At 38.1% G+C, this 22,939-nt stretch overlaps 1 protein-coding gene across 2 annotated transcripts in view; it reads right to left on the bottom strand.

Annotated features, from left to right (window-relative positions):
- LOC306886062 (disheveled-associated activator of morphogenesis 2-like) overlaps window positions 1-22,939 on the bottom strand; it is a 155,264-nt gene that overhangs the window by 11,052 nt on the left and 121,273 nt on the right. The window contains exons 6-21 of one of the 2 annotated variants that reach the window (XM_079442926.1): window positions 16,044-16,377; window positions 14,641-14,751; window positions 14,443-14,546; window positions 14,275-14,341; window positions 14,073-14,190; window positions 13,595-13,733; window positions 11,039-11,097; window positions 10,780-10,964; window positions 10,244-10,546; window positions 9,975-10,082; window positions 9,180-9,209; window positions 6,558-6,664; window positions 4,701-4,785; window positions 4,479-4,585; window positions 3,529-3,617; window positions 266-434 (exon numbers count right to left, since the gene is read on the bottom strand). In XM_079442926.1, the coding sequence (XP_079299052.1) occupies window positions 266-434; window positions 3,529-3,617; window positions 4,479-4,585; window positions 4,701-4,785; window positions 6,558-6,664; window positions 9,180-9,209; window positions 9,975-10,082; window positions 10,244-10,546; window positions 10,780-10,964; window positions 11,039-11,097; window positions 13,595-13,733; window positions 14,073-14,190; window positions 14,275-14,341; window positions 14,443-14,546; window positions 14,641-14,751; window positions 16,044-16,377 (2,115 nt within the window). The remainder of the gene's footprint in view (window positions 1-265; window positions 435-3,528; window positions 3,618-4,478; window positions 4,586-4,700; window positions 4,786-6,557; window positions 6,665-9,179; window positions 9,210-9,974; window positions 10,083-10,243; window positions 10,547-10,779; window positions 10,965-11,038; window positions 11,098-13,594; window positions 13,734-14,072; window positions 14,191-14,274; window positions 14,342-14,442; window positions 14,547-14,640; window positions 14,752-16,043; window positions 16,378-22,939) is intronic. The other variant, XM_079442927.1, reaches the window with a different exon arrangement.

The raw sequence follows: 22,939 nt of genomic DNA, 5'->3' as shown, positions 1-22,939 counted from the left end.
TTCAGGGATCTTATCTATGCATGTACAGCTTGTAACACTCCAAAGAGAAAGGAAAACTTGAAATCGCATCATATGACACCTTTAAGTGACAACAAAAATGTACTAAAAAAATTCATAAAGTTGACTGATTACACCAATTCTGTAAATTGCATTTAACATCTCAATGGTAGCAGTGGAAAGTCTAATAGATGCATTGACTGAAAACAGTGACATTAATTGATGCATTCAGATAAACAAGCTAAAAACCTCTTCATTGACCTCTGACCTGTCTATACTTGACTTGGTGTCTATGATCTTGTTGAGGCTGGACACTTTGAAACCATATGCGTTGCCCCTCTGTCCTTTGTTCATGAAGTTCCCGAATGCCAAAACCACTTCCAGAACCTGTGTCAGGCGCTTACTTCTCATCACCTCACGTGACGCACACAGAATAGCTAAAGATATAAGAAAAGATATCAAAGATATTACTGTAGCCTCCATGATGTCTATATAGTAGTGACATATTTATAATCAGGCAATATGGGCAACATGATATTCTTTCACAGACTTAACTGGAATTTGTTGAATATTAAGTGTTTATCACTTCTGGATTAAGATTCATATAGGTCATAAACAGGCTCAGGAGATGTATGCAGAATTCACCAAAGCTTATATACACTCACCTAAAGGATTATTAGGAACACCATACTAATACTGTGTTTGACCCCCTTTCGCCTTCAGAACTGCCTTAATTCTACGTGGCATTGATTCAACAAGGTGCTGATAGCATTCTTTAGAAATGTTGGCCCATATTGATAGGATAGCATCTTGCAGTTGATGGAGATTTGTGGGATGCACATCCAGGGCACGAAGCTCCCGTTGCACCACATCCCAAAGATGCTCTATTGGGTTGAGATCTGGTGACTGTGGGGGCCATTTTAGTACAGTGAACTCATTGTCATGTTCAAGAAACCAATTTGAAATGATTCGAGCTTTGTGACATGGTGCATTATCCTGCTGGAAGTAGCCATCAGAGGATGGGTACATGGTGGTCATAAAGGGATGGACATGGTCAGAAACAATGCTCAGGTAGGCCGTGGCATTTAAACGATGCCCAATTGGCACTAAGGGGCCTAAAGTGTGCCAAGAAAACATCCCCCACACCATTACACCACCACCACCAGCCTGCACAGTGGTAACAAGGCATGATGGATCCATGTTCTCATTCTGTTTACGCCAAATTCTGACTCTACCATCTGAATGTCTCAACAGAAATCAGATCAGGCAACATTTTTCCAGTCTTCAACCGTCCAATTTTGGTGAGCTCGTGCAAATTGTAGCCTCTTTTTCCTATTTGTAGTGGAGATGAGTGGTACCCGGTGGGGTCTTCTGCTGTTGTAGCCCATCTGCCTCAAGGTTGTGCGTGTTGTGGCTTCACAAATGCTTTGCTGCATACCTCGGTTGTAACGAGTGGTTATTTCAGTCAAAGTTGCTCTTCTATCAGCTTGAATCAGTCGGCCCATTCTCCTCTGACCTCTAGCATCAACAAGGCATTTTCGCCCACAGGACTGCCGCATACTGGATGTTTTTCCCTTTTCACACCATTCTTTGTAAACCCTAGAAATGGTTGTGCGTGAAAATCCCAGTAACTGAGCAGATTGTGAAATACTCAGACCGGCCCGTCTGGCACCAACAACCATGCCACGCTCAAAATTGCTTAAATCACCTTTCTTTCCCATTCTGACATTCAGTTTGGAGTTCAGGAGATTGTCTTGACCAGGACCACACCCCTAAATGCATTGAAGCAACTGCCATGTGATTGGTTGATTAGATAATTGCATTAATGAGAAATTGAACAGATGTTCCTAATAATCCTTTAGGTGAGTGTATATATATATATATATATATATATATATATTGGCTAATTTGTGCTTTTAGCTACCATTAAGAGTATAGTACCCTCAGCTCTGTTAAACACATTTTACCACAAGTAATTCCATTGCACAGAATGTGCAGAAAATGTGGAGAAAGCCTGGGCCCAGTCATGAGCACATTTCTGATCAACTGAAAAATGGTAAAAATAGTTTGCCAGAGGATAACATATTGAAACCAAATTATTCTGTAAGAGGGACCAAAAGGCAATTGAAATCATTTTATGATCAACACGATTCACTATACAAGATCAGTACCCACAGTAATGTCAGCATGAACGAGCAAACAAATAAAGACATTTCTAAAAAAAATTAAACACTTTCTTTTCTCCCAGTTCCAGTTTACACAAATGAATTACACAGCCCAGTGTAAAACCCTTTGTTTTCCAGAAAGTCCAAATTACTAAACAATACTGGTACTAAACTGATGTTTAACCTCACCATGTTTTTGTGAGTGTGGTGAACTAGTCTTAACTCCAGTTTTGCCTCACAGTTCCCATCATAGAGCCACAGTACTGCAGTCGCTCCAGCGGGAACAAGAAAGAGTATGCAACTTTGATGCCTGTCCACAATTTTCCCGCCGCCAGTTTCCCACAAAAAGCGTTTTCCCGAAGGATCTTAGCCAAAGTTAGACTTCCTCTGCCTGAATGTTAAAACAGTCAAAATGCCTTCCCGTTGACACGATTTAATGTGCAAGGGTGGGCCAGAGAAGTCCTTCATTTGTTTTGTCTGTGTTGATGGCACCCATTCTTTCTGCTCTATAAAGCTTGATCAGTGTATGTACTGATAAATTTGAGGATATGCAAGGTGTTAGTGATCTTTTCAGCTATTTAAATTCCAATCTGTTTTTCACACAAAGCTAATGTATGGCAATGCATCACATTATGGAAAAGAGCAGCATGAACAATCTTCAAAACATCTCCTGTGTTTCTCAGAGGAAAGGAAATCTTTTTTTTTCTTTTTAAATTACATTAGGTAGATCAAATGATGATGGTGTATTTGTTTTTGGTTGATCTGTCCCAGGGATACCAAAATCTGGCTTGAGATCCACTTTCCTGCAGAGTTTAGCTCTAACCCTAATCAAACACACCTGAGCATACTAATCAGTGTCTTCAGGATCATTAGAAAGGTGAGTTTCAGGGTAAACTCTGCAGGAAAGTGGATCTCGCGAGCCAGATTCGAGGTTCACTGATCTGTCCCTTTAAGGTTAGCTAAGATCATCATAAATGTGCAGGGACAGGTCTTTAACCAGAATTTTGGCAGGCTTATGTCTATCTGAAGTACTATGCAAGAACATGCATGCCATGACTCTTTCTTGAAAAGCTTGAAACTCTTTGAAGAAAAAAGCAGCGTTTATGAGAACAACTCTCCCCTCTCAACATGTGCCAGCTTTCCAAAACAGCCTCCGTGGAAACTCTGTTCTTTATTTGAACTGGAGATAAATTCAAGTATAAAAGCCACACACACTCACAAACATACCAGCCCTGACTCATGCTCTAATATCCACTTCTCCCAAATCACATTTATACAGCCGTTTCTGGCCTTTATCACTTCAATTTGAGCCTGTGTTAATTTGCTAAGAAACACCTCCAGTAACATTCCTTCTAAACCTACCAACCTTCAACCTTTGGTTTTATTTCTGCTAGACGCTCTGCAAACTTCTTTTTGAAGAAAAGAGACTGGAGCCTCTGTTGATAGTGGTCGATTCTGAAAGAGAGAAAGTCGTCAAAATTATTCAGTTTTAGATACTGGATTGAATCTTACAAATGCCACATTTCCTCCCAAAATGGACATATAGATATATTAATTATATTTTGTAATTCTCATTATTCTCAAAGGTATTTTACTTCATTACGTTTAAAGATAAGGTTTAAAACTGCTGGAATATAATGATAAATTATCATAAAATTACATTATATAGATTAAATTAGTAATGAGAAGTATTTATTTTCCCACATTACAGTAAGGATATATGGGGACGGGTCAAATAACGTAAAATTAAGAATCTCTCAATGTCATGAAAAAAAAAAAAAAAATGTTAGCACTTTATTTTACATGTTTGTGCTTACTATAAGAACTATATACAGACCCTGAACCAAAACCTTCAACCTAACATTATTTATCCATATTAATTACAAGTAGTTATCTTACATTACTCAGCATTTTCTTGTGTAAGAAACATATTTTACCAAGTATGCAAACATAGCTGTGGGTGCTTAGCTAGCACAAATACTTGTTGTTTGGTTATTAGCTATTAGATATGCAAGTATGCATGCTTGTCAAAGATGGCTGCATTCATGCTCTTGCGTAAAGTACGTTTCTGGCCTTGTGATAAATGGTGTTTCTTTGGAGGTAAAATATGCTGGAGAAATGTAAATAATGCCTGCCAATCCTGGTTTGTTGCCTGTTGTTTAATTAATGCAATTCAGTATTAAATCTTCTGATCAAGAACTTTCAATAGTATTATTCTTCACTCGTCCAAAGTAGGTTTTTTTATTTCTGAAGTCATACACCATTGTGCTCATTTATCAAATGCATTTAATCTAAGATTCAATTATTTCGCAGTACCTGCTCATCTCAAACAGGAAGCGGTCAGCCCGGGCCATGCGCTCAAGCTCATGTTTGTGTTCCTCCAGAAGGTCAATATCACTTTTCTCAGGAACAAACTTCAGCAGCTGTGAATACACAATACATGTACCCATAGAGAGTGTTTACTCGTAGGTAATCAAAGTTCTGATTAAAAACATTGTAGTTATATATTTCTTGATGAATCCATTAGATAGTCCTCACCTGCTCTAACATGTCTTTAGCCAGCTCCTCCCTCTCATCCATCTCCAGAATGGCTCTCTTTATCTCTTCGTTGCTCATTTTTAACCTATATGGATGGACAGAAATGTTTTTTTTTAATTATGTAAACTGTTAATATTTAACATGTTATTAAGACAGTAGAAACACCAGTAGTATGCCAAACCATTTATTTATGGTTTGGCACGAGAGGTTAGGTATGGTCTTTGGTACAATCAATGGGTATCATTCACTAATAAGTGCGTACGTTTTTCGTATTTATACGCACATTTGAACTTCTCACGAAAACTTTCCGCCTAATTCACAACACGTGCGTACGCACATGAGCTTGTTCTTAAACTCGTTCTTCTGTTAGTGAATCTTCTAAAAGAGCGCCCGCGTGCACGAGGTTAGTGATTAGCATAATACACGCCCAAACCAGCTCCATGTATGGGCTTTCCGCAAAGCGGCACTCGTAAAAAAAAAAAAAACACAAAGAAAAATAACTTTGACAATAATGAACGTGAGGTTTTGCCGTCGGAGGTGGAAGCAAGAAAAAATGTGTTATTTAAAAGCAACTGAACAGCCATTCGTCACTCTCAGCAAACATGTCTGTGCGCCAGAGCCGGCGCCAGGGCACCTCTATCGGGGGGCATTTAAATTTCTAGGGGGGGGGGGGGGCACAAATCACGTTGTGTGTGCGTGTGGGGGGGGGGGTGTATTCGTGAAGAGCGTGCAATCTGTGATCGCGTGCAGTTGCTGACGCTCGCTAAAGCGTTCAATTGCTTTCTTATGTGCGCTGTTTTATCGGTACTTTCGCTTTCAAAATCGATCGAGTTCAGCAAGGAGGGGAGAGGATGGAAAGTGGGGAGGCACAGTAACTCGTTTGGGGGGCCACGGCCCACGAGTGCCCCCCCTGTCTAAAGACGCGCTCTCTCCTTAGAACACGCGCCGCAATGTCTTCAAGCAGTACCAAGTGTGCCATGCCTCCAAACACAAGGTGAGAAACAATAATCACCGTTTATATAAGGATAGATCAGGTGATTAGTTGTTTGGACCTCTAATTTTATATATATATAGGCTATATATATATATATATATATATATATATATATATTTATAGAATTGGACCTCTAATTATACTTTATTATCAATTTTAACGTCTAGTTACTTTTCACCCACCCTGTACATAACATATCTAATTATATGTGGGGTTCTTTATACATGCTTATAAGGCCCCGGGCGTACATGATTATTGCGTACGTGTGGTATAAGTTGTTCTTGAATTTTTTCGTACATTTAGAATAAATTTTAGTACGAAAGTTTTTGATGAATCATGATTTATTCGTGAAAACGTCCGTACGCACATTTCACGCAAAAATTTGTGAGTATGCATGTTTAGTGAATGAGACCCATTGTTCTCTCCCCTTAGCTCTGATCAATAAAAATCGGCCACATCAAAGAACACAGTCAAAGTTTTCCTGGCCTCATTAAGTTACTATGTGGCTCCTGGGCCACAGAATTGCATGAGATAGCCTGTTTCTCCCTTACGAGGGCACATTAATAAAATATATGTATGAATATATTACCATATATTCCATAAAAAGTGTCAATTTTGATTTCAAGGTGACTTTAAGAACTAGTCTGACCAACTATAATTTAGGCAATGGGTAATCTGTCTCTCCTTTCAGATTCAGATTATTTTTATGCAACTAAAATAAATTGTGACCAGGTATTACATAATTAGCCTACAATTTTAAAAACATTTTTCGCAAATTTTTACAATTTGGGCTTCATAACCGTAGCACCAGTTTTCCGGGATAACTAATAGGTTGACTTTGCTGACTCAGGACAAGTACATACTTGGAAAGCAGGATGACACAGTTTTGGGCCCTCCGTCCATCAATAACAGACAGTTCTTTGACTTTGCGTGAGCTCAGATAAAGGTCATCCATTGATCCTGTTTCTTTCTGCAGAAAAGGACAAAACGGTTTGGATTAATTTTCTTTATATTTAAAATAATGAATGAGTATTATGAAGCATTTTTGAATGAAAATTTTTCATTTACAGATATCAAAAACTAACTTATAATGTGGGATTGTGCTTTGGCTTGAATTTAGGCAAAGGTTGAAATTGTATTTATGAATCAACCAAAGCTTAGGACAATGCTTTCAATGCTGTTTTGAATAAACAATGAACTACATTTTTTTTGTCTTTCGAACCAGTTTTTCTAAACTGAATGAATCAGTGAAAATAAAACATACATTACTGTATATTCTTAACTTTCTGTGTCTCTCAAAAGGCCAGTAATCAGAACAGTGTGTCAAGAATAATCATGCAGCTGAAACAGCACAGATGCTTAAAAGAAGCTTAACTATTTCACCGAGAACAGACATCTATTTATAGGTCCAGACCGTTTCCTGTGCTGTGAATGTTCGATGAGGTTACATGGGTCATGTAACTCCACATTGGTCCAAAGAAAGCATACTTCTTACACACCCTGCAGCTCTCTCTGAGCAGCAACATGAAGAATGCGGGATAGGTGAAAGGTCATTACTTTCCACAACATGTCTCATCTACATTTTAGTCATGTGTGTATTAATGTTCAGTAATTACACACATTTGTGAAAATTACAGTTATTCAGCCAATTACTGTTCTATCACAGTAGTTTAGCCGATTCTTAAAAAAAAAACACCAATTAGTCACTCCAGGCATTTGAGAAGATAGATAATTCTACTACTGCAAGATGAGGCTGGATGTGAAAACTAGATGTCTAAAATCCTTAAAGGAACAGTTCCCTCAAAAATGAAAATTCCATTGTCATTTTAACCCCATGCTGCTCCAAACTTGCTCCTTTCGAAATTATACCATGATCAGGGGCTTTCAAGACTAATAAGGTATCACTATATCATAAATTAATATAAGTAAACATACTTTTACAGTCCTTTGTCATTTTTGGATATTGACAGTACCAGATTCCATTCATCATAACTGTATGGAAAATAACTATATAACATTCTTCCTAACATCTCATTTTGTTTTGTCAAAGACACAAGTCACCTAGAGAACAACATGTGGGTGAGAAAAAACTATGACAGAACTTCCAATTGTGGATTAACTATTCTTTTAAGATTTTAGTTCAGACTTTTCCATCATCTGTCACATTAATTCAGATTTCCTATGGTTACAGGGGCCAAAAAAGCTGTAATAGACAGATGCATGTAATACGATGGTGAATGTAGGGTTGCAAATTGCCTGGGGCAAAAATGCAACCAAATTGTACAAAAATGCCCCCCAAACTCAAGAAAAGGGGTCAAAAATCGAAAGAATAAATGAAACGTTTTGATTGCTACATTACATCTAGATTTGTTCATTTTGCATCAGATTTTTTTTTTTTCCGCGTTGAACATTATAGCCAATCACACACATGAGCTTATAAATGCATTGACCAGTCTGAGGCTGAATTCTTCACTCTCTTGAATTCTTTCATTATATAAAAAAAAAAGTTTAGGTATTACGTTAGTGACAGAGATTCACTGTGCAGCGTAGACAGCTTCAGTGATTGTAACAGGAGTTTCTGCAAGACTGCATAACTTGCACTAGACGGTCATTAAACGCTTCAGTGATCATTCTTTATATGCTTAAATTTCTCTATATAATTTATTACCAGTTTGAATAACCATTCAGTTTATCATGTTATTAAAATATGCAATGTGAAGTCTTAATATTCTGCTGTGTAAAAAGCAATAAACTAATTCACAACTGGTTGCATGCTTGTTATGACTGTTGAGCCATAACATGACAGTTTCCTTAAACACAGAAACATTTTTATTTATTCTATCAATCAACATTAATAATAATTATTAAAATATCAAGAACAATATTTGACAATAGTGAGTTTGTCATATTGCAGCCCAATGCTGTAATTAGTTTTTTCTTTTCTTTTCAATATTACAGCTTATATACTTCATGTAGGCTATTTAGATTATGTAATTTTGTAAATACATGTATGTCAGCTTTGAGAAGAATTAACAGTCTGTGTCAATAAACCTAAATGACATGCCAATTTGTTCCACAATTTCATGTATGGCTTTTTGTTGATGATAATAAAATTGTATTGGTAACCGTCTATACCAGAGATCTTCAACCCTGTTCCTGGGGACCCACTATCCTGAAGAGTTTAGCTACAACCCTAATCAAACACACCTGATGCGGCCAATCAAGCTCCTCAAGACTGCTTGAAAATTGCAGGCAGGTGTGCTGAAGCCGGTTGGAAATAAACTTTCCAGGAGAGTGGGTCCCCAGGAGCAGGGTTGAAGACCGCTGGTCTATACTATTCTGATTGAAGTAATTAGTCAAATTTAAGCATTTTACATAAAAGACAAAACACAGATACAACGTAGCAAATATTGCCGCTTAATAGAAACGTTCATTTCTGACCCCGTTCTGGCAGTAAAGTAGCTTTAATTGGACCAATCACTCACCTGCTTGAAGGATTGGTTAGTGAGCAGCTCCTGGCCAGGCAGTGGTACAGCAGCAGAGAAAAAAAAACAAGAAACATTGGAAGACATGCAGAAGTTAACAACTCAAGCAGCAGAACTACAGCAGAAGACTCAGCCAGAGCTAACTACAGCAAACATTCTCACAGGCCCCAGAATCGCTTGCAAAACTCTGAAGAAACTTTAAAAGTTACATTTGAAATCACTGACTAGTGTTGATAGTGGGCCTGAGAGCATATCTGCAGCATTTCTGCACTAAATGCACTAAAATACTACTTCATGCTTAAAGCACAGAAGCATCACAAGCCATTTCTTACAAGCCATTTAGCACACAACAGTTGCTTTAGCCACTGTTGTAAAACCTGAGGTTCCAAATATTATCTCTCCCTCTTTCTCTCTCTTTCACACACACACACACACACACACACACACACACACACACACCATATATTCTATCATTCTACACCAACCCTACACCTAAACCTACCCCTCACAGAAAACTTTCTACATTTTTATATTCTTAAAAAAACTCATTCTGTATGATTTATAAGTTTGTTTACCCATGGCGACCTCAATTTAGAGTCAGTGTGTGTATTTAGTCACCCCACCACACACACACACATTTCACAAACATAAATAAGAATGTCAGTACAGCTGTTACTTCAGAAGATCATTCCAGAAGTTATTTTAGAAATATCTGATTAATATTGAATGCAATAATTATTTGTTTGGTATCTAAGCACAGCTGAGATGTGACTCTTTTGTGCCACATTTGCATACTTGCTGCCTCTGGTAAGCTGAAAACATCTTCTCAATGTCCTTTAGGTCAAGAACTTTAAAGGCCCTTCTGTCATCAATCTCATACCAGATGGTACCAGTGATCTTGTTCTAAAAATCGGGAAATCAGGAAAGATGACTGTAATTAAGGGTTAGTCTCAGAAAATAAAAAAAAAAAAAATAAATGACCTAATCTCAGAAAGTATAACTTTGTATTAACTATGAGGAAGTACCACCAAATAAATAAATAAATAAAATAAAAACAGACTCACCTCTCCCAGTTTGGACCAGTTAAAGGATTTTAGTGGTTGTGAAGGTTGTGGGATGCTCTTTGTGCATAGGCTGGTTGTGGAGCTAATGGAAGCAGGTCCAGGTGGAGGTGGAACCCCAGAAAAGATGGGTGGGGCCCCAGGTGGGGGTGGAGGACCCCCCGGGGGAGGTGGTGGGGGTGGGCTGAAAAAAGCAATAGGTGGAGGAGGAGGAGGAGGGAAGATATCCATCATCATAGGTGGTGGAGGCAGAGCCATCGGGCTCCCAGGAAGCGGAGGGGGGACGGGTAAATGAACTCCACCATTCTTAAAGTGAAAAAGATCAAATTATTTGCGTAAAAAATGTTTGACAAATTTGCTGCAATGAATAAACCATCACATATAACTCATGTTTAACCAAAACAGCTTCTCTTACTAAACAACACAATAAAAACATCAACATAGAAGTTCTAACATTATTGTGCATTTGTTCTACTTTCTGATATCAAAGTAAATCATACAACTACAGCACACAAGAAATGAACAGATGGTGAACTCACTGAACTGTCACTAATGCGGGAGGACAGGTCTAATACTTGCTCCCTGGCAGAGCGCAACTCCACTCCTTCTTTCTGCAGTTTGTCCTTCATCTTGTTGAGTGTCTTCATCATATCATCCTTCTCTTGTGTCTTGGTCTCACACTCTCTTTCTTTCCTTTCCAGCCGAGCTATCAGCTCTACATGCTCTAAAAAACACATGTGCATTATCATTACATAAGTTCACCCAGGCTCAGCTATTCAAGACAGTGTGCACTCTTACCTTTTCTGAACTTTTCTGCTTGGTCTCGCCACTGTTTGACTTCATTCTCATTGACAAGCCTGTAGATGGAATGAAGTCTCATTGAGTTGCACTCATTTACACAAATGAGTTTAATTTTGCCCTATTTTCTACACTCACCTCAGTCATTTTCAATTTATATTACTGTTTGTTATTTGTCAACTGTTACCAAAAACAAAAGCCAACATTAAAGACACCATGAAAATTTCCTGTTTAGAATTTGAGCTTTTATGAGACCAAACAGATTGATTAATCTTTTTGTCCACAGAGGTGCATATAATTTTTGTCCAATAAAATACTCCCCAGAATGTCCCTTAATTATAAATTCTTCCTTCTTTCAACTAGTAATAAGAAGAGCCAAATGATGGCTCATCAGTATATTTTCTAAAACATCAACTGATTACAAAGCAAATGGGCAGAACTTATTCATTTTGAAGTTGCCTTCATTGGTCGCATGGGTTTGCTATGTGGTTTGTAGTCTGGCTGTGAAATATACAAAAGAAAACTGGTCATCAAGCTAATTCACGGGGTCTTTAAACCAAAGGGGCCGCTGTTAAACCGAAGCAATGACATTCAGTTGGGGAAGATTTCCTTAATAACATATTTATAACTTTTTTTTTAATACAAGATGTTAGTTTAGTCTGGTTGTGAATCTTTTTGTAAGTGGATTACTGTTTGAGGTTTAAGGGAGGATCTAGTAAAGAAATCTAAAGTGACACCTTGACATGCGTTGCTTTCCATAGCTGCAGAAAGAGGAAAATGAAATACAGATACATTAACATTAAATTTAAATACAGAAACATTTACTGCCAGCACTGGAGAAGACAATGAAAGATATATATGACTAATAAGAAAACAGGAAAATAGGATAAAGATACAGTTTCCACACAAACTGTTAACATACTGTAGAGGATTTATTGCACTATATTTAAAATGACTTTTTATTTAAAAAAAACAAGTTTGATTCTTTTGTAGGCAGACTGACGTTATGGGGTAACACAATCAATTGCCAGCTACAAGCCAACACTGGAAATAAAAATTCCATTATTTTATCTGTTCGTTTGGATAGCTTGTTGAAAATTGAGTGTTTAATCTTGTCATTTTACATTATTGACACACTATTTTGATATTGTGCAGTTGCTTTGCAGTTGCATTGTTAAAAGCGCTATATAAATAAAAGTGACTTGACTTGCTCCTAAACTGGTTAAAGAAACATAATTGCCCAAGATGTCTTAAATGCGACCGGTTTCACTAGGTCATTTTTTTGCAACTGGAAAGAGTTAAAGGGATACTCCACCCCAAAATGAAAATTTTGTCATTAATCATTTACCCCCATGTCGTTCCAAACCCGTAAAAGCTTAGTTCGTCTTCAGAACACAATTTAAGATATTTTGGATGAACACCGGGAGGCTTGTGACTGTCCCATTGACTGCATAGTAAATACCTCTGTCAAGGTCCATAAAAGTATGAAAAGCATCGTCAAAATAGTCCATCTGCCATCAGTAGTTCAATCTGAATTTTATGAAGCGACGAGAATACTTTTTGTATGCAAAGAAAATAAAAATAACGACATTTATTCAACAATTCGTCACCTCTCTGTCTCAGCGTAGCGCCATTTTGGAAATCATCCGATGGACGCAAAGTGCGTACGCCCTTCTCTGTCATCAGTAACGCATGGATACGCGGTTTCCATTCAAATCAGTGTAAATAAACGTACAATACATATCCATGCGTTACTGGTTGCGTTCCGAAGACGAACAAAGCTTTTACGGGTTTGGAACGACGTGGGTAAGTGAATATTGACAAAATTTTCATTTTGGGGTGGAGTATCCCTTTAAGACCTTATGGGTAAGCATGAGAAGACAAAAATTATGTCTGCTAGTCGTAGGTTTCCCTGTGCTTACACTTTCCAATGCCACCTTAAACATCTTCTGGCAGTGGCAAACTGGTGGAAATAGATCACACAGATATCCATGACAGTGAAAGCACAGCTGAGGTGATAAATGACCCAAGGACAAAATAAATAAGTGTTTTTTTTTTCCTGCCTAGAGAACTGTTGGACACCTGTGGTGAGCACATGGCTGGAAATTCAACATTCTTATGAACATTAATGACAGCAATACCAGTGTTTAGACTATAGAGTCTTGCGTCTTCCTTTAAAACTTCACAAAATTGTTTGATACCAGTTTCCCTTTTGGCCACAGCTTTATGATGCATTAACAGCATTGTAGAGCATCTTCTAGCATGTTAACAGTACCAGATCCCAGCAGTGTGCCACAATATAGCTTTGTGGTTCATTGCGCACAAAACATTTTAGAATCCCTACAGCGGGCAGTGAGATAGGGAGAGCTTTGATCAAGAACTAAAGATAATCCAGGACTTTATCATGGCTTTTTGGATTCAAAAATATTACTATATTCTAATAAACTAAACTTAAAGTTAACTTTTCATGAGTAGTATTATTATTTGAACATTTGATGGTTAAAATCATGTGCACAGTGTGTTTTGAACTGAAAGCATTTTGAGTTGGGCACTTACATTCTAATGATGTTCTTAACGTTGAAATTGTCCAGGGGTGAAACATCTGGATTTTCTCCCTTCTCATCTTGTAGAACAATTTGCTGCAGGATGCGGTCTAAAAGTTGCCATTGCTGTATACTGCCTGCGCCATGTTTATCTGAAAACATTTTACAAAGTCATAAACAAGCTTTTTTTGGGATATGATGTCATGGTAATGCCATGCTTTTCTGGACATGTAACATGATACATTTAAATGGTATTCTTGGAGCATGTACATATAGGGATAGTTAATTAAATACAAAGGAAATGATACAAAACACAAACATATACAGTGGGCACTGTTCCAAACTCAGTAAGCTGCCTACAAAGAAACTATTTCAATTTTCAAGGCATCACAGGCATGCTCCAAGCACAAAGAGTATTTCAAACACAAATTATTCCAAATAATACAAAGGGATATTTTGCATGGGTCAAATTGAAAAGTTCAGATGCTCACATGGCATTTGGAGGCAGTGCTGTAAGATAGATAGAAGGTGGGGGTAGGCATCTGTGTTGCTCAGTTTCTTCTTGATCAGCTCAAACATCTGCCCAGCACTCTTGGTGTCCACGTGTGTCTGGACAAAAAAACGTCCATTAATTTTTTTTCCAGTTAGGACATACAGGAAGCCAGGCATGTGCAAATCGGTAAAAGTTCTTACAATGTCAAAGCATTTGGCCAGTTCTAACTCATCCTCATTCCGCACCATCTCAAAAAAGTCCAGATGTCTGAAACAAACAAACACAGCCTTTCTATTAGAAGCAACAGTATGATGCATATACTGATTGTTAGGTGGAAAAGGAGCACCATTTTAACTGGTGTTTTGTACCTGTCGAGCGTGGCATTATCATGTGCTCTCAGCTTCTCGATGACTGGCTGAATTCCTAACATCAGAAACTCATACCTAAGATGAAGGCGAAACTCTAGACTGTCCTTTGAGAGAAACAAAGGAAATCATCATGTTAATAGTGTATATATATCATATAATTTTTTTTTTAATTTTAGGGAAGTTCTGTCATGAGCTGACCTCTCCAACCCCAGCATTCAACACAGCGTTTATGAATGACATGATGGCTGTCTTCAGATTAACTTCATCCCTGTAGTGTCCTGTGCTTCTGTCCAGCTCGTTCAAAAGAGACTGAGTAAAAAATAAACATCTAATAAATGCAATTCATCAAAGATTGACCCCCCTCCCACCAAATATCACCAAAGAGTGTTGCATTATTATCTAAGCAGCATACAAGTAAATGTTTAATGCAAGCATCGTAAAGTTGTATTTTTGTGTGTACTTCAAGTAAAGAGAGGTATTTGTCTGGTATGTGTGAATGACTCCTAAAAAAGTGGCCCATGTAAAGTGTTTTAATTTTAGTTGCCCATGTAAAGTTTTTTTTAATTTATGAGATTCCATGGTGTTTAGAATTCTGCTTCTGTAGATAGCAAGACAACTCATAAGCTGATGTATAATGTGAAAAGTCATGAAAAAGGTGTTCATGGATGGTCCATCTATGATTTTCTATTTACCTAATAGGTTGACAAGGACAATAAATGGCAAATTTCTAATCACAGTCCCTATTTTAAAGTCAGTGGAAACAGGTGGAAATGTTCTTTGTTCTTTCTCTGGAATGGGTTGCTAATGTCTGCTTATGGTGGTTAATGTGTCAAGAGTGCTCAGAGATCTATTGGGTCACTAGGAATCAACCATGCTTAAAAGGATAATATTTCAAACACTGGTATTTGTTGTTGGCAGGCATGTCAACTACACTTGAATAAACACACAGTAAAGACAAATCACCCTACATATGTTGCATAAGATGAGACCTCCACAGCTCTGTGGTTAAAATGACCATGTCTCCTGTGAGGTGTTTTAAGAAATGCAGACAAAAAACAGAAGTGTTGAAATGTCAGAATCCACAATGACTCCCCAAAATCCAGCCCACAATTTGATCCTATTTCTGACATCACCTTTTTTCAGTTTAAAATCCTAGAAAATGCATTGATAAACAATAAGCTACAAAAGGAGTGATTTTACCTTGATTTAAGCACAGTTACTGTAATAAGTGTTGTAAGGTGTAAAAATCTGAGAAACTATCTATAATGCATAATTTTTTATAAAATGTTAAACACAAGAATATGACATAAAATGCCAATGTTAAATAAATTGAGTGATCCAACCCTTCTACACAGTAATACTGTTCATTAGCCTAACAGCAGGCTAAGTTTACCACTAAGCGATAACACTCTATGGCAAATTTGACTGATGTACTATCACAGGTATGAGCATATTAATTATTTTACACATCCTGTCAGATTATAGAGCTAGAATTACCCATATTATTGTACCACCCTCAAAGAAAATGACACTTTTCTATTGGAATTTCGTGCTCAATTCCTTTCCAACTGTTACAAAACTCTCATTAAAAGCAATTTTACCTGGAAGCGAGTTCTCTCTGCAGCATACTTCTGGTAGTGTACCATTGCCTGTAATACTTTCTTATGCCCGTCAGGCACCAAGCAAACAGCACCCAGGATCTCCAAAACAGAAACTTTGGTCTTGATGTTGTCCTGGCGGAGGCTTTGGGAGATAGTGTTGATGCTCTGGGGGTGGGCCAGTACATGGGCACGGCCCTGGGAGTTGTTCATCAAGGCTTTGATGCAGCCGATGATGGATGTATGTATGCGGCTCTCTGAGGTTTCATAGTCCATGCTCTTCAGGAAGTTCAGAAGACACGTCAAGCCATCCAACTCGATGAAGCGCGTCACAAACCTGAAGGGAGAGTCATAAAATATTTTGAGAGGTTGTTTTTTCCAATGCCTAGAATGTCAGGAAACATAGCTATAATTGCCACACTGTTCCCAAAAAACATGAACAGCACACTCATTCAACAAAACTCAACTTTAGAACAGGGCCTTAACTAGGAAAGCCTTCTGCATTGCAAATAACATTACATTTCATGAGAAAGAAACATATATCATGTACTTAAGCTTTACTCTTAAAATTGCATAAACCAACTTTCTCTCACTGAGAAAGAAGCTTTTCAGCATCTGTGTCCTTGCTTTCTCTTCATTTGCTTAGTTTGAGATCCTTTGAGATCTCATGGTCTTTTACACAAGGAGAATTAAATATATTGAAATTAATTATATAAATAAAATTGTGTCAGTTGAATACAAATGATCTTAGAAAGTACTTGGTAAAACCCAGAAGGGACAATCTTTAAAACTTCTCTTGTGAAAATATTCTGATCTGAAGAAATCTTGGCAAAAGTCCCAGATGGCGTCTTTATATACTCAGCTGCACAAATAAATAAGACAAAAAAACGGTATACTGAACAAGTCAACCATAAAAACCTGTTAATGCAGAATGGGCATGTATCCTCACATTCATCATATTGAGCTAAACCAGTGACTCATTTTTCAGATTAATTAAGGTCAAGCATATCATTAACCCCCTCTCAAGAGTGGCCAATCAAGTGACAACGTTGACACCTATTCTTCCAGTCCTGCTCTTTATGTGACTTTTATTCCATGTTAAACAAATACAGAGACTGTACTGTCAACAGAAGGAGATGGTGGTGGTTGAGGGACAGCAGTGACTTATTGTCTGAAATCATAATAGATTCATTGTTTTCAAATCAATGCTTGCCAAGCTGAAGCCACCACATGATTTTCTTGGCACCCGCTGGCAATGAAAAACATGCATCTCCCTTCACCTAGAATAAATCAGTATGTTATTATCCCATATAGTGTGGCTCCTCATCTCCTGCGAACATGATCAAACCTTAGTTCCAAAGCAGACGTGGCTCACCTGGCATGGTTTAGTAATCTCTGGGCAACCTGAAATCTTTGGAATCTTTGGGAGCAATGTACACATGAGATCATAGCTGGCCCAAAGTTGTTTGGCTTCTCCTCGTCTCACCACTACTGTCTGGATTAGCCCCTTATCCAATTTCCACATCAAATTTATGCTAAGAGTTCACAGACCGTTTCATGGTTAGGCCTTATTTTGTACTACACTTTTTTTACAGCATAAGGCTTTATAGTAAATAGAGTATGGAGTATAGAGTATAATTCATTTTATAGTAAAATGAAGGGAATCATTAATTTCACATTTATCATTATTTATTATTATAATAGTTCATGAAACAGTGATTCTCCCAGATCTCATTCAAACACACATACATGCTTTCATTGTGGTATCAAATTTTAAATATTAATAAAACCTTTCTTGATGATGCCATTACCTTGTTTCTTTGTTCTTTCATTTCATGATTCTAGTTTAAAATTTCACATGAACTTTTATTCATATTATTCCAATGTGGAAAATACTCCCTTCTGAACTGACACTCTTTTCAGCCAAGAAACTCACATTCTGGAACAGGGTTTGAATAATACATCCATGGTGGCAAGCAAGGCTGCTTACATAAAAAAGTGGCTGTTAAGTCATAAGATGTGTGATCTGTTCTGGGGCTTTTTCTTGAATATTCTGTCTCAACACTGTCTTTGCCACATAAAATCCACATTTGTTTATTGAGGTGCAGTTTCCCGATTCCTTACAGAGGTCAGCTAGTTCCAGTCCCACATCTGATTATCCCATTATGAACCCCTGAACACAGTCTCCGTGACCCTGTGTATTCATTAGCATTGTCCTGTGCTGTGGAGGTGCAGATGTAAGTGAAGCAGGACTTACTGCTCAGGGTCTCAGCGACAATTCAGGGAGTCCAGCCAAACTCCACTTAAGAGCACAATTTTAAACAACCGTAGTTGATCCAAAGTGCTTTACTATAAGTAATATTAGAACTGATATGTATTAGTAACAATTAATATAATTATAGAATATATATGATAGTGAAAGAAATAAGTGATTTCAAGGTCCTTACTAGAAAGTGTTTTACTTTTGCTACAGATCTAAGTTGGAAGAAGCCACTCTTTATTAAAGCATTTACATGCTTGTCAATTTGGAGCAGAGGATCAGAGGAAGATTTTTTGCATGACTGTGTACGTTGTTACTTAAGGAGCCAAACTGTCTCTAATGGAGTCATTAGTGGCATCAGGACCCAGCAGAAGCACTTCAGTTTTTATTTCATTCAGTTGTAGGAAATTATTTGCCATCCACTTCATCAAGGTATGAAGAGAGATGATCTAATTAATAGAATAGCTTTTATTGTCATTGCAAGCAGGTCAAACAACAAAATTCTTAAAGCATCTATATGGTGTAAAAACGCAAAACACAAAAACATAAGTATAATATAATGATAGAGACAAGACAAAGGTTGTCTCAATGTGCAAAAATTGTAGAGCAGCATATTTACTGATCAGTGTGCAATGACATTTTAGTGTAGATAACTGTTCAGGATGTTTATAGCTCTCGGAAAGAAACTGTCTCTGAATCTGCTTGTGTGAATTTTGGCTGATCTGTAGCGTCTGCCAGATGGCAGCAATTCAAACAGGCAATGACCGGGATGGGAGCAGTCTCTTGTGATGTTTTGTGCCCTGCTAAGATAGCGTGTAGAGGCAACATCCTCCAATGGTGGCAACTGGCAGCCAATGATTTTCTCTGCCGTTCTCACCACTCCCTGCAGTCTCTTTTTGTCAGCCACGGAGCAGCCTGCATACCACACTGTTACACAGTAGGTCAGAACAGACTCGACTGTTGCATGATAAAAGCGGATGAGCAGTCCCCTGTCCATATTATTTCTCCTAAGCACCCTCAGAATGTGGAGTCTCTGTCGTGCTCTTTTAACTATAGCGGTGGTATTGGCTGCCCAGGATAAATCGCTAAATATGAGGACACATAGGTATTTAAAGGTCTCCACTCTCTCCACGCGTTCTCCATTGATGTAGAGTAGGGCAGGGACTGAGTCTCGCTTCTTCCTGAAGTCCACTATCAGTTCTTTTGTTTTAGAGGTGTTCAGAACCAAGCTGTTTGTTGAGCACCAGGCCGCCAGTCTTTGGATCTCCTCTTGGTATGCAGATTCATCTCCATCTGAGATGAGTCCAACTACGGTTGTATCATCCGCAAACTTAATAATGGAGTTAGAAGGATGGACAGGTGAACAGTCACGTGTATATGGAGTGTACAAGACCGGGCTCAGTACACAGCCCTGGGGGGCTCCAATGTTCAGTGTAATGGATGTCGAATTGTGGAAGCCAAGTTTAACATGTTGGGAACGGTTCATCAAAAAGTCCTTGATCCATGTACAGATGGTTTGGTGAAAGCCCAGGTACAACAGTTTGTCCATGATAATGTCTGGTACGACGGTATTAAAAGCAGAGCTAAAGTCAATGAAAAGTATCCTTATATAGCTTTGCCGGTGTTCCAGATGGTGCAGAGCTAATTGGATAGCCAAGGCATTGGCATCTCCGGTGGATCGTTTAGCCCTGTAGGCAAACTGATATGGATCAAATGATGGAGGGAGGCTTGCCTTAATATGATACAGGACCAGTTTTTCAAAACACTTCAAGGGCAACTGCCCTGTAGTTGTTCAAATCCGTAGAGTCTTGCTTTTTAAAGACTGGGATGATGGTGGCAGATTTTAAGCAGGGTGGAACGGTGTCCAGTAACAGGGAGATGTTAAAGATCCTAGTGAAGACCCCAGCGAGCTGATCGGCACAGATCTGGAGCACTTTGCCTGGCACTCCATCGGGCCCTGTAGCCTTCCTAGGGTTTATTGTCCTCAGCAAACGCATCATGCCATGTTCCTGCAGCGTGAGTACGTAGGAACCAGAGTCAGGTGGGGAGGAAGACAGGCATATTTGCCTCAAACCGGGCAAAGAAGCAGTTCAGCTGCTCGGACAGTGAGGCATCCCCATTCACATTGCTGTTTGTGCTGCGTTTGTATTGGTAATGTGCTGAATTGCTTGACACATGTTTCCAGTGCTGTACTGTGCCTTATCCCCTGACCTAAAGGCGGTGTTACGTTTCTTGAGGAGACAAAGTACCTTGCTTGTCATCCAGGGTTTTTGGTTTGGAAGGATGTGTTTGTCAACTGTAACATTGTCCATGCAGCACTTAATATAGAAAAGCACAGTCTCTGTAAACTTCTCCAAGTCCTCTTGATAGAACAAGTCCCAGAAAGTGTTTGCAAAGTAATCCTGCAGTTAAGAGGGCTTAGAGCTGCTGCACTCATGCGCGCCGCCATCTTCACTAATGTGGTATTTGGGTGGTAATTAAAAACTGTTTCCTGGTTTAATTGGAAGATAAAGTTGGAGATCATCAGCATAACAATGATAAGTAATGTTTTTTTCTTCTCTGTTCTTAAAAAAACAGAACCAAAGGGAAGCATGTAGAGGGAAAACTAAAGAGGCCCCAGAATGGATACCTGCGGAACACCACAAGAGACAGGAGCAGATGGTGAGATAAATGACCTGTTAACAGTGACAGTCCAACCCTTTAAATCGGAAGCAAACCATTGAAAAGCATTGTAATGCAACTATGTAACCCCGAAAACATTTTTCTCCATGGGGACCTTTAAATCTGTCTATGACCAAGGGACTGTCCCTGCACTAATTTTAGCCATTTTTAAGGAATAATGTGATCAATAGTGTCAAATGTAGTATTTAAATCTAACACTATCAAGATGACAGATGACTCAGAATCAATGGATAACAGAATGTCATCTGTAACCTTAAGCAATGCTGACTCAGTAGTCAGTACTATGCAAATAGTACCTAGAATGTTGACAGCATCCTGGTATTAAATGACTGCGCAAACACTACTTTCTCTAAAACCACTGGAGTGACACACAATAGCTTCCAAGGCTATAAAAAAAGTTGTAGAAAGTTTCAGAGGGAACAACTGAATGTGACGCTACAAATCAGAAGGTGCATCTCATATGCGTTAGCCGCTTTGACACATGGTTCAGATGTGTCACCAGGGCCCAAGCCCCCTTGACTGCTGAACTTCAGTCAAAAAAAAAAGATTAGAAAGATGTAGAGGTGGAAAGAGTACGAAAATATTTTACAAGTAAAAGTACCATTATATTAATCAAATTTTACTTAAGTACAAGTAAACGTAACAGTCTAAAAATCTACTCAAGTAAAAGTAAAAAGTAGCTCATTTAAAATTTACAGCCCTACACAGTAGCGCACCTCCGTTCTCCCCGATCAGCACTGCTCTAGCCAACTGCGTAAATGCCCACCATTTAAAAAGGGTCAGATCGATAGTTCGGCAAATTAAAACTAAAGAAAAACGTATGTAACTACAGCTTCGAAATGACAGACAACGAACAAATAGAAAAAACACAATAGAAAATGTACTGGATTTAAGGGTTATAATGAGAATTGTATTGGTTTTAATGTAAACTATAATGGTGTCTACTGGTATTTGATGCATTCTTATTGGTGGGATGTAATCTAGCAGATGGCAACCAATAGAACAACAGTAATTCCTATTGGAATAATGCCCAAAAAAAAAAAAATTTTTGTAATGTTTTTTATGGAAATTATAAGAATTTATGTGATGGTTTCTATCATTTTATTTTATTTATTTTTTTCAACGATACTCATACTGTGCTGCACATTATTGACAATATTGAGCTGAAGCTTGACTTTGCAAATTTAAAATCGCAAATCAAATCGCAATCGCAATATCTGTCAAAAAAAAAAAAAAAAGAAATCGCATTTAGATATTTTCCCAAATCGCACAACCCTACTACACAGTATAGATATAACCCTAATTAAACACATCTGATCCAACTAATCTAATAATTTAGGCTTATTTGAAAACTACATGGTATGAGTGTTGGAGCAGGGTTAGAACTAAACTCGGCAGGGCTGCAGCCCTCCAGGAACTGAGTTTGACACCCATTGGATAGGCCTATAAATCTCAAACTAGTTGATTTTAATTAAAGGAATCAGTTATTTAGAATAATAGGACATTTGGGCTGTTACCAGGCAAATTAAATCAGTATCAACAAAATTCATCTTTGCAATGCAGAGGAAACACAGAAGCTTCACCTGAAGTAGCATTTAGATGTATTTACACTGTTTAATGCAGGACATGGATGCATTTAACCTGCAGTTACAAATGCAGACATTATGTTTTGATATAGAAGATATAAAATGTTGAATACTCATTTGAAATTATAAAAAAATAAAAGATACTTTAAATGTGAAATTAAAATCGCCAGTAGGTGTCACCAAGTCACTGTTAATAAGTGAGTCATTGCAATTAAACTGAATAATTTAAACAGTTGATTCATTCAGGAACGAATCACCGTCATGTTGCAAAAAAGTGCTGTGGCTGTGTTTGGGATCATTTTTTTGTCGAAATAGAGCAAAAACAGGCAATATGGTCTCTCTTAATTAACTTCTTGTTTATTGAACTGTTG

This window comes from Barbus barbus (genome assembly GCF_936440315.1).
Source record: "Barbus barbus genome assembly, chromosome: 20".
Lineage (NCBI taxonomy): Eukaryota > Metazoa > Chordata > Actinopteri > Cypriniformes > Cyprinidae > Barbus > Barbus barbus.
The sequence above is the reverse complement of the archived record's forward strand: the minus strand, read 5'-3'. Positions and strand labels throughout refer to the sequence as shown.